Below are 11,982 nucleotides of genomic sequence, written 5' to 3'. Positions count from 1 at the left end.
TGACTGGACTAGTATCTGGAACATTGGTTTAACTAGGTTGGACTGATATCTGGAACATTGAACTAGCTAGTAGACTGAACAATCTGGAGACATTGGTTTAACTAGCTAGTGACTGGACTAGTATCTGGAGACATTGGTTTAACTAGCTAGTGACTGGACTAGTATCTGGAGACATTGGTTTAACTAGCTAGTGACTGAAGTATCTGGAGTATCTGTGACTGACATTGGTTTAACTAGCTAGTGACTGGACTAGTATCTGGAGACATTGGTTTAACTAGCTAGTGACTGACTAGTATCTGGAGACATTGGTTTAACTAGCTAGTGACTGGACTAGTATCTGGAGACATTGGTTTAACTAGTGACTGAACTAGTATCTGGAGACATTGGTTTAACTAGCTAGTGACTGAACTAGTATCTGGAGACATTGGTTTAACTAGCTAGTGACTGGACTAGTATCTGGAGACATTGGTTTAACTAGCTAGTGACTGGACTAGTATCTGGAGACATTGGTTTAACTAGCTAGTGACTGAACTAGTATCTGGAGACATTGGTTTAACTAGCTAGTGACTGAACTAGTATCTGGAGACATTGGTTTAACTAGCTAGTGACTGGACTAGTATCTGGAGACATTGGTTTAACTAGCTAGTGACTGAACTAGTATCTGGAGACATTGGTTTAACTAGCTAGTGACTGGACTAGTATCTGGAGACATTGGTTTAACTAGCTGACTGTGACTGAACTAGTATCTGGACTGGACATTGGTTTAACTAGCTAGTGACTGGACTAGTATCTGGAGGACATATGGTTTAACTAGCTAGTGACTGGACTAGTATCTGGAGACATTGGTTTAACTAGCTAGTGACTGAACTAGTATCTGGAGACATTGGTTTAACTAGCTAGTGACTGAACTAGTATCTGGAGACATTGGTTTAACTAGCTAGTGACTGGACTAGTATCTGGAGACATTGGTTTAACTAGCTAGTGACTGGACTAGTATCTGGAGACATTGGTTTAACTAGCTAGTGACTGAACTAGTATCTAGAGACATTGGTTTAACTAGCTAGTGACTGAACTAGTATCTGGAGACATTGGTTTAACTAGCTAGTGACTGGACTAGTATCTGGAGACATTGGTTTAACTAGCTAGTGACTGAACTAGTATCTGGAGACATAGGTTTAACTAGCTAGTGACTGGACTAGTATCTGGAGACATTGGTTTAACTAGCTAGTGACTGAACTAGTATCTGGAGACATTGGTTTAACTAGCTAGTGACTGGACTAGTATCTGGAGAAATTGATTTAACTAGCTAGTGACTGGACTAGTATCTGGAGACATTGGTTTAACTAGCTAGTGACTGGACTAGTATCTGGAGACATTGGTTTAACTAGCTAGTGACTGAACTAGTATCTGGAGACATTGGTTTAACTAGCGAGTGACTGAACTAGTATCTGGAGACATTGGTTTAACTAGCTAGTGACTGGACTAGTATCTGGAGACATTGGTTTAACTAGCTAGTGACTGAACTAGTATCTGGAGACAGGTTTAACTAGCTAGTGACTGGACTAGTATCTGGAGACATTGGTTTAACTAGCTAGTGACTGGACTAGTATCTGGAGACATTGGTTTAACTAGCTAGTGACTGAACTAGTATCTGAGACATAGGTTTAACTAGCTAGTGACTGGACTAGTATCTGGAGACATTGGTTTAACTAGCTAGTGACTGGACTAGTATCTGGAGACATTGGTTTAACTAGCTAGTGACTGGACTAGTATCTGGAGACATTGGTTTAACTAGCTAGTGACTGGACTAGTATCTGGAGACATTGGTTTAACTAGCTAGTGACTGGACTAGTATCTGGAGACATTGGTTTAACTAGCTAGTGACTGGACTAGTATCTGGAGACATTGGTTTAACTAGCTAGTGACTGGACTAGTATCTGGAGACATTGGTTTAACTAGCTAGTGACTGGACTAGTATCTGGAGACATTGGTTTAACTAGCTAGTGACTGGACTAGTATCTGGAGACATTGGTTTAACTAGCTAGTGACTGGACTAGTATCTGGAGACATTGATTTAACTAGCTAGTGACTGGACTAGTATCTAGAGACATTGGTTTAACTAGCTAGTGACTGGAACTAGTATCTGGAGACATTGGTTTAACTAGCTAGTGACTGGACTAGTATCTGGAGACATTGGTTTAACTAGCTAGTGACTGGAATAGTATCTGGAGACATTGGTTTAACTAGCTAGTTAGTGACTGGACTAGTATCTGGAGACATTGGTTTAACTAGCTAGTGACTGGACTAGTATCTGGAGACATTGGTTTAGCTAGCTAGTGACTGGACTAGTATCTGGAGACATTGGTTTAACTAGCTAGTGACTGGACTAGTATCTGGAGACATTGGTTTAACTAGCTAGTGACTGGACTAGTATCTGGAGACATTGGTTTAACTAGCTAGTGACTGGACTAGTATCTGGAGACATTGGTTTAACTAGCTAGTGACTGGACTAGTATCTGGAGACATTGGTTTAACTAGCTAGTGACTGAACTAGTATCTGGAGACATTGGTTTAACTAGCTAGTGACTGGACTAGTATCTGGAGACATTGGTTTAACTAGCTAGTGACTGAACTAGTATCTAGAGACATTGGTTTAACTAGCTAGTGACTGAACTAGTATCTGGAGACATTGGTTTAACTAGCTAGTGAACTAGTATCTAGTGACTGGACTAGTATCTGGAGACATTGGTTTAACTAGCTAGTGACTGGACTAGTATCTGGAGACATTGGTTTAACTAGCTAGTGACTGAACTAGTATCTGGAGACATTGGTTTAACTAGCGAGTGACTGAACTAGTATCTGGAGACATTGGTTTAACTAGCTAGTGACTGGACTAGTATCTGGAGACATTGGTTTAACTAGCTAGTGACTGAACTAGTATCTGGAGACAGGTTTAACTAGCTAGTGACTGGACTAGTATCTGGAGACATTGGTTTAACTAGCTAGTGACTGGACTAGTATCTGGAGACAGGTTTAACTAGCTAGTGACTGAACTAGTATCTGGAGACATAGGTTTAACTAGCTAGTGACTGGACTAGTATCTGGAGACATTGGTTTAACTAGCTAGTGACTGGACTAGTATCTGGAGACATTGGTTTAACTAGCTAGTGACTGGACTAGTATCTGGAGACATTGGTTTAACTAGCTAGTGACTGGACTAGTATCTGGAGACATTGGTTTAACTAGCTAGTGACTGGACTAGTATCTAGAGACATTGGTTTAGCTAGCTAGTGACTGGACTAGTATCTGGAGACATTGGTTTAACTAGCTAGTGACTGGACTAGTATCTGGAGACATTGGTTTAGCTAGCTAGTGACTGGACTAGTATCTGGAGACATTGGTTTAACTAGCTAGTGACTGGACTAGTATCTGGAGACATTGTTTTAACTAGCTGGTGACTGGACTAGTATCTGGAGACATTGATTTAACTAGCTAGTGACTGGACTAGTATCTAGAGACATTGGTTTAACTAGCTAGTGACTGAACTAGTATCTAGAGACATTGGTTTAACTAGCTAGTGACTGGACTAGTATCTGGAAACATTGGTTTAACTAGCTAGTGACTGGAATAGTATCTGGAGACATTGGTTTAACTAGCTAGTTAGTGACTGGACTAGTATCTGGAGACATTGGTTTAACTAGCTAGTGACTGGACTAGTATCTGGAGACATTGGTTTAGCTAGCTAGTGACTGGACTAGTATCTGGAGACATTGGTTTAACTAGCTAGTGACTGGACTAGTATCTGGAGACATTGGTTTAACTAGCTAGTGACTGGACTAGTATCTGGAGACATTGGTTTAACTAGCTAGTGACTGGACTAGTATCTGGAGACATTGATTTAACTAGCTAGTGACTGGACTAGTATCTGGAGACATTGGTTTAACTAGCTAGTGACTGGACTAGTATCTGGAGACATTGGTTTAACTAGCTAGTGACTGGACTAGTATCTGGAGACATTGGTTTAACTAGCTAGTGACTGGACTAGTATCTGGAGACATTGGTTTAACTAGCTAGTGACTGGACTAGTATCTGGAGACATTGATTTAACTAGCTAGTGACTGGACTAGTATCTGGAGACATTGGTTTAACTAGCTAGTGACTGGACTAGTATCTGGAGACATTGGTTTAACTAGCTAGTGACTGGACTAGTATCTGGAGACATTGGTTTAACTAGTGACTGGACTGTATCTGGAGACATTGGAACTAGCTAGTGACTGGACTGTATCTGGAGACATTGGTTTAACTAGCTAGTGACTGGACTAGTATCTGGAGACATTGGTTTAACTAGCTAGTGAGTGACTGAACTAGTATCTGGAGACATTGGTTTAACTAGCTAGTGACTGAACTAGTATCTGGAGACATTGGTTTAACTAGCTAGTGACTGACTAGTATCTGGAGACATTGGTTTAACTAGCTAGTGACTGGACTAGTATCTGGAGACAGGTTTAACTAGCTAGTGACTGGACTAGTATCTGGAGACATTGATTTAACTAGCTAGTGACTGGACTAGTATCTGGAGACATAGGTTTAACTAGCTAGTGACTGAACTAGTATCTGGAGACATTGATTTAACTAGCTAGTGACTGGACTAGTATCTGGAGACATTGGTTAACTAGCTAGTGACTGGACTAGTATCTGGAGACATTGGTTTAACTAGCTAGTGACTGAACTAGTATCTGGAGACATTGGTTTAACTAGCTAGTGACTGGACTAGTATCTGGAGACATTGGTTTAACTAGCTAGTGACTGGACTAGTATCTGGAGACATTGGTTTAACTAGCTAGTGACTGAACTAGTATCTGGAGACATTGATTTAACTAGCTAGTGACTGGACTAGTATCTGGAGACATTGGTTTAACTAGCTAGTGACTGGACTAGTATCTGGAGACATTGATTTAACTAGCTAGTGACTGAACTAGTATCTGGAGACATTGGTTTAACTAGCTAGTGACTGAACTAGTATCTGGAGACATTGGTTTAACTAGCTAGTGACTGGACTAGTATCTGGAGACATTGGTTTAACTAGCTAGTGACTGGACTAGTATCTGGAGACATTGGTTTAACTAGCTAGTGACTGGACTAGTATCTGGAGACATTGGTTTAACTAGCTAGTGACTGAACTAGTATCTGGAGACATTGGTTTAACTAGCGAGTGACTGAACTAGTATCTGGAGACATTGGTTTAACTAGCTAGTGACTGGACTAGTATCTGGAGACATTGGTTTAACTAGCTAGTGACTGGACTAGTATCTGGAGACAGGTTTAACTAGCTAGTGACTGGACTAGTATCTGGAGACATTGATTTAACTAGCTAGTGACTGGACTAGTATCTGGAGACATAGGTTTAACTAGCTAGTGACTGAACTAGTATCTGGAGACATTGATTTAACTAGCTAGTGACTGGACTAGTATCTGGAGACATTGGTTTAACTAGCTAGTGACTGACTAGTATCTGGAGACATTGGTTTAACTAGCTAGTGACTGAACTAGTATCTGGAGACATTGGTTTAACTAGCTAGTGACTGGACTAGTATCTGGAGACATTGGTTTAACTAGCTAGTGACTGGACTAGTATCTGGAGACATTGGTTTAGCTAGCTAGTGACTGAACTAGTATCTGGAGACATTGATTTAACTAGCTAGTGACTGGACTAGTATCTGGAGACATTGGTTTAACTAGCTAGTGACTGGACTAGTATCTGGAGACATTGATTTAACTAGCTAGTGACTGAACTAGTATCTGGAGACATTGGTTTAACTAGCTAGTGACTGAACTAGTATCTGGAGACATTGGTTTAACTAGCTAGTGACTGGACTAGTATCTGGAGACATTGGTTTAACTAGCTAGTGACTGGACTAGTATCTGGAGACATTGGTTTAACTAGCTAGTGAATGAACTAGTATCTGGAGACATTGGTTTAACTAGCTAGTGACTGAACTAGTATCTGGAGACATTGGTTTAACTAGCCAGTGACTGGACTAGTATCTGGAGACATTGGTTTAACTAGCTAGTGACTGGACTAGTATCTGGAGACATTGGTTTAACTAGCTAGTTAGTGACTGGACTAGTATCTAGAGACATTGGTTTAACTAGCTAGTGACTGAACTAGTATCTGGAGACATTGGTTTAACTAGCTAGTGACTGAACTAGTATCTGGAGACTTTGGTTTAACTAGCTAGTGACTGGACTAGTATCTGGAGACATAGGTTTAACTAGCTAGTGACTGACTAGTATCTGGAGACATAGGTTTAACTAGCTAGTGACTGAACTAGTATCTGGAGACATTGGTTTAACTAGGTTAACTAGCTAGTGACTGAACTAGTATCTGGAGACATTGGTTTAACTAGCTAGTGACTGAACTAGTATCTGGAGACATTGGTTTAACTAGCTAGTGACTGAACTAGTATCTGGAGACATTGGTTTAACTAGCTAGTTAGTGACTGGACTAGTATCTAGAGACATTGGTTTAACTAGCTAGTGACTGGACTAGTATCTAGAGACATTGGTTTAACTAGCTAGTGACTGAACTAGTATCTGGAGACATTGGTTTAGCTAGCTAGTGACTGAACTAGTATCTGGAGACATTGGTTTAACTAGCTAGTGACTGAACTAGTATCTGGAGACATTGGTTTAACTAGCTAGTGACTAGTATCCTCTCCTGAATACCTCCTGTCCAGGCTGACATCACCAGACAACATTACTGAACCGGTCCTCTCCTGAATACCTGTTGTCCAGGCTGACATCACCAGACAACATTACTGAACCGGTCCTCTCCTGAATACCTGTTGTCCAGGCTGACATCACCAGACAACATTACTGAACCGGTCCTCTCCTGAATACCTCCTGTCCAGGCTGACATCACCAGACAACATTACTGAACCGGTCCTCTCCTGAATACCTCCTGTCCAGGCTGACATCACCAGACAACATTACTGAACCGGTCCTCTCCTGAATACCTCCTGTCCAGGCTGACATCACCAGACAACATTACTGAACCGGTCCTCTCCTGAATACCTGTTGTCCAGGCTGACATCACCAGACAACATTACTGAACCGGTCCTCTCCTGAATACCTGTTGTCCAGGCTGACATCACCAGACAACATTACTGAACCGGTCCTCTCCTGAATACCTCCTGTCCAGGCTGACATCACCAGACAACATTACTGAACCGGTCCTCTCCTGAATACCTGATGTCCAGGCTGACATCACCAGACAACATTACTGAACCGGTCCTCTCCTGAATACCTCCTGTCCAGGCTGACATCACCAGACAACATTACTGAACCGGTCCTCTCCTGAATACCTCCTGTCCAGGCTGACATCACCAGACAACATTACTGAACCGGTCCTCTCCTGAATACCTCCTGTCCAGGCTGACATCACCAGACAACATTACTGAACCGGTCCTCTCCTGAATACCTCCTGTCCAGGCTGACATCACCAGACAACATTACTGAACCGGTCCTCTCCTGAATACCTCCTGTCCAGGCTGACATCACCAGACAACATTACTGAACCGGTCCTCTCCTGAATACCTCCTGTCCAGGCTGACATCACCAGACAACATTACTGAACCGGTCCTCTCCTGAATACCTCCTGTCCAGGCTGACATCACCAGACAACATTACTGAACCGGTCCTCTCCTGAATACCTCCTGTCCAGGCTGACATCACCAGACAACATTACTGAACCGGTCCTCTCCTGAATACCTCCCTGTCCAGGCTGACATCACCAGACAACATTACTGAACCGGTCCTCTCCTGAATACCTCCTGTCTAGGCTGACATCACCAGACAACATTACTGAACCGGTCCTCTCCTGAATACCTCCTGTCCAGGCTGACATCACCAGACAACATTACTGAACCGGTCCTCTCCTGAATACCTCCTGTCCAGGCTGACATCACCAGACAACATTACTGAACCGGTCCTCTCCTGAATACCTCCTGTCCAGGCTGACATCACCAGACAACATTACTGAACCGGTCCTCTCCTGAATACCTCCTGTCCAGGCTGACATCACCAGACAACATTACTGAACCGGTCCTCTCCTGAATACCTCCTGTCCAGGCTGACATCACCAGACAACATTACTGAACCGGTCCTCTCCTGAATACCTGTTGTCCAGGCTGACATCACCAGACAACATTACTGAACCGGTCCTCTCCTGAATACCTGTTGTCCAGGCTGACATCACCAGACAACATTACTGAACCGGTCCTCTCCTGAATACCTCCTGTCCAGGCTGACATCACCAGACAACATTACTGAACCGGTCCTCTCCTGAATACCTGTTGTCCAGGCTGACATCACCAGACAACATTACTGAACCGGTCCTCTCCTGAATACCTCCTGTCCAGGCTGACATCACCAGACAACATTACTGAACCGGTCCTCTCCTGAATACCTCCTGTCCAGGCTGACATCACCAGACAACATTACTGAACCGGTCCTCTCCTGAATACCTCCTGTCCAGGCTGACATCACCAGACAACATTACTGAACCGGTCCTCTCCTGAATACCTCCTGTCCAGGCTGACATCACCAGACAACATTACTGAACCGGTCCTCTCCTGAATACCTCCTGTCCAGGCTGACATCATCTCAGAGAAAGGATGAACTAAGTGCTTTTCTCCAGCTGTGTTTTAGAGAATAGGGTGCCATTTGGGACTCAGGGGGGGCACAAGCCCTCTTCAGTGGGTTAAGACTGATCCTCTCCTTTCACTGCCACTTTAATTAGTCAGACCTCTGTGGTCCCAGGTTCTCAGGAAGCTTTAATGGACTTTACCACAGTAGAAACATGAGTGAGTGAATGAGAGACCCAGAGAGTTCGAGAGAGAGACCCAGAGAGTTCGAGAGAGAGACCCAGAGAGTTCGAGAGAGAGACCCAGAGAGTTCGAGAGAGAGACCCAGAGAGAGAGAGAGAGAGACCCAGAGAGTTCGAGAGAGAGAGAGAGAGAGAGAGAGAGAGAGAGAGAGAGAGTTCGAGAGAGAGAGAGAGAGACCCAGAGAGTTCGAGAGAGTTCGAGAGAGACCCAGAGAGTTCGAGAGTTCGAGAGAGAGAGACCCAGAGAGTTCGAGAGAGAGAGAGAGACCCAGAGAGATCGAGAGAGAGAGAGAGACCCAGAGAGATCGAGAGAGAGAGAGACCCAGAGAGTTTGAGAGAGAGAGACCCAGAGAGATCGAGAGAGAGAGACCCAGAGAGATCGAGAGAGAGAGACAGAGAGAGAGAGACCCAGAGAGTTCGAGAGAGAGACCCAGAGAGATCGAGACAGAGAGAGACAGAGAGAGACAGAGAGAGACAGAGAGAGACAGAGAGAGACAGAGAGGGTGATGGAGGTGTAGTCAGACCTGCTTGCGGCTCGAGAGGCAGAAGGAGCAGGTTCCTCAGAGATGGAACCAGCCTTGTTAAAGAGCCGTGACCTCCTACTGATCCCCAAGGCAGACATGTGGTGACTGAGGAATGACCGCCCCCTAGTGGCCAGGACAGGACAGGACAGGAGAGAGAGGAGAGAGGAGAGGGGTAACAACCATGGTTTCATGACGGCTACACAAAATAGTGCACTACTTTAAACCAGAGCACAATATAGGGAATAGGGCTCTGGTCTATAGTAGTACCACTATATATAGGGAATAGGGCTCTGGTCTATAGTAGTACCACTATATAGGGAATAGGGCTCTGGTCTATAGTAGTACCACTATATAGGGAATAGGGCTCTGGTCTATAGTAGTACCACTATATAGGAATAGAGCTCTGGTCTATAGTAGTACCACTATATAGGGAATAGGGCTCTGGTCTATAGTAGTACCACTATATAGGGAATAGGGCTCTGGTCTATAGTAGTACCACTATATAGGAATAGGGCTCTGGTCTATAGTAGTACCACTATATAGGGAATAGGGCTCTGGTCTATAGTAGTACCACTATATAGGGAACAGGGCTCTGGTCTATAGTAGTACCACTATATAGGGAATAGGGCTCTGGTCTATAGTAGTACCACTATATAGGAATAGGGCTCTGGTCTATAGTAGTACCACTATATAGGAATAGGGCTCTGGTCTATAGTAGTACCACTATATAGGGAATAGGGCTCTGGTCTATAGTAGTACCACTATATAGGGAATAGGGCTCTGGTCTATAGTAGTACCACTATATAGGGAATAGGGTGCCATAGGGTTCTGGTCTATAGTAGTGCACTATATAGGGAATAGGGCTCTGGTCTATAGTAGTACCACTATATAGGGAATAGGGCTCTGGTCTATAGTAGTACCACTATATAGGGAATAGGGTTCTGGTCTATAGTAGTGCACTATATAGGAATAGGGCTCTGGTCTATAGTAGTACCACTATATAGGGAATAGGGCTCTGGTCTATAGTAGTACCACTATATAGGGAATAGGGTGGTATTTGGGACACTGACACCAAATGAGAAACCAAGGAGGCAGACAGACCCACAACACCAGACAGGCCAGAGGACAGACAGGCCAGAGGACAGACAGGCCAGAGGACAGACAGGCCAGAGGACAGACAGGCCAGAGGACAGACAGGCCAGAGGACAGACAGGCCAGAGGACAGACAGGCCAGAGGACAGAGAATAGCAGCAACCCAGAAAGAGAACGTAGATGGAGCACGACGGAAAGAGACTTAAGTATTTAAGGCAAAAAGGGACAACATGGTGGTCCGACAACGGCTCAGTTGGTAGAGCATGGCGCTTGTAACGCCAGGGTAGTGGGTTCGATTCCCGGGACCACCCATACGTAGAATGTATGCACACATGACTGTAAGTCGCTTTGGATAAAAGCGTCAGCTAAATGGCATATATTATTATATATTATATGTTGATTTATGATGATTCCAAACAGCTTCAGGACGTGTAAACGTTGGACAGCGAAGGACACGTTCTCACAGAACATCAGCTGAATAAAGACAGAGCATGAAGCACGTTCAGCCAATCAGCAACAACACAAACAAAGAACTAGAGAAACCATGACAACATGCTGGTGCACGGCCTGCAGGTCACCATGACAACATGCTGGTGTACGGTCTGCAGGTCACCATGACAACATGCTGGTGTACGGCCTGAAGGTCAACCTACCATGACAACATGCTGGTGCACGGCCTGCAGGTCACCATGACAACATGCTGGTGCACGGCCTGCAGGTCACCATGACAACATGCTGGTGCACGGCCTGCAGGTCAACCTACCATGACAACATGCTGGTGTACGGCCTGCAGGTCACCATGACAACACGCTGGTGCACGGCCTGCAGGTCACCATGACAACATGCTGGTGCACGGCCTGCAGGTCACCATGACAACATGCTGGTGTACGGCCTGCAGGTCAACCTACCATGACAACATGCTGGTGTACGGTCTGCAGGTCACCATGACAACATGCTGGTGCACGGCCTGCAGGTCACCATGACAACATGCTGGTGCACGGCCTGCAGGTCACCATGACAACATGCTGGTGTACGGCCTGCAGGTCACCATGACAACATGCTGGTGTACGGTCTGCAGGTCACCATGACAACATGCTGGTGCACGGCCTGCAGGTCACCATGACAACATGCTGGTGCACGGCCTGCAGGTCACCATGACAACATGCTGGTGCACGGCCTGCAGGTCACCATGACAACATGCTGGTGCACGGCCTGCAGGTCACCATGACAACATGCTGGTGCACGGCCTGCAGGTCACCATGACAACATGCTGGTGTACGGTCTGCAGGTCACCATGACAACATGCTGGTGTACGGTCTGCAGGTCACCATGACAACATGCTGGTGCACGGCCTGCAGGTCACCATGACAACATGCTGGTGCACGGCCTGCAGGTCAACCTACCATGACAACATGCTGGTGCACGGCCTGCAGGTCACCATGACAACATGCTGGTGCACGGCCTGCAGGTCACCATGAC

The 11,982-nt window shown here is 45.0% G+C and overlaps 1 protein-coding gene and 1 long non-coding RNA gene across 20 annotated transcripts in view; both read right to left on the bottom strand.

Annotated features, from left to right (window-relative positions):
• Positions 1–6,388: 6,388 nt before the first annotated feature.
• On the bottom strand, positions 6,389–8,657 carry LOC127925079 (uncharacterized). 19 transcript variants are annotated; one of them, XR_008119676.1, is made up of 3 exons: positions 8,526–8,657; positions 7,888–8,235; positions 6,389–7,770 (listed from the first exon to the last, which is right to left on the bottom strand). It is a non-coding gene; the product is annotated as an uncharacterized LOC127925079 (long non-coding RNA). The 19 variants fall into 19 exon arrangements; XR_008119679.1 differs by having other exon boundaries at positions 8,584–8,644; XR_008119674.1 differs by having other exon boundaries at positions 8,468–8,607.
• A 139-nt stretch (positions 8,658–8,796) lies between these two features.
• Positions 8,797–11,982, bottom strand: part of LOC127925080 (FH1/FH2 domain-containing protein 3-like) — a 67,184-nt gene continuing 63,998 nt past the window's right edge. The window contains exons 9-10 of the mRNA XM_052509861.1: positions 9,412–9,534; positions 8,797–8,842 (exon numbers count right to left, since the gene is read on the bottom strand). Coding sequence (XP_052365821.1) covers positions 8,797–8,842; positions 9,412–9,534 — 169 coding nt within the window. The remainder of the gene's footprint in view (positions 8,843–9,411; positions 9,535–11,982) is intronic.

The sequence above is a fragment of the Oncorhynchus keta genome, unplaced genomic scaffold (assembly GCF_023373465.1).
Source record: "Oncorhynchus keta strain PuntledgeMale-10-30-2019 unplaced genomic scaffold, Oket_V2 Un_contig_5024_pilon_pilon, whole genome shotgun sequence".
In the NCBI taxonomy this organism is placed as follows: domain Eukaryota; kingdom Metazoa; phylum Chordata; class Actinopteri; order Salmoniformes; family Salmonidae; genus Oncorhynchus; species Oncorhynchus keta.
The sequence above is the reverse complement of the archived record's forward strand: the minus strand, read 5'-3'. Positions and strand labels throughout refer to the sequence as shown.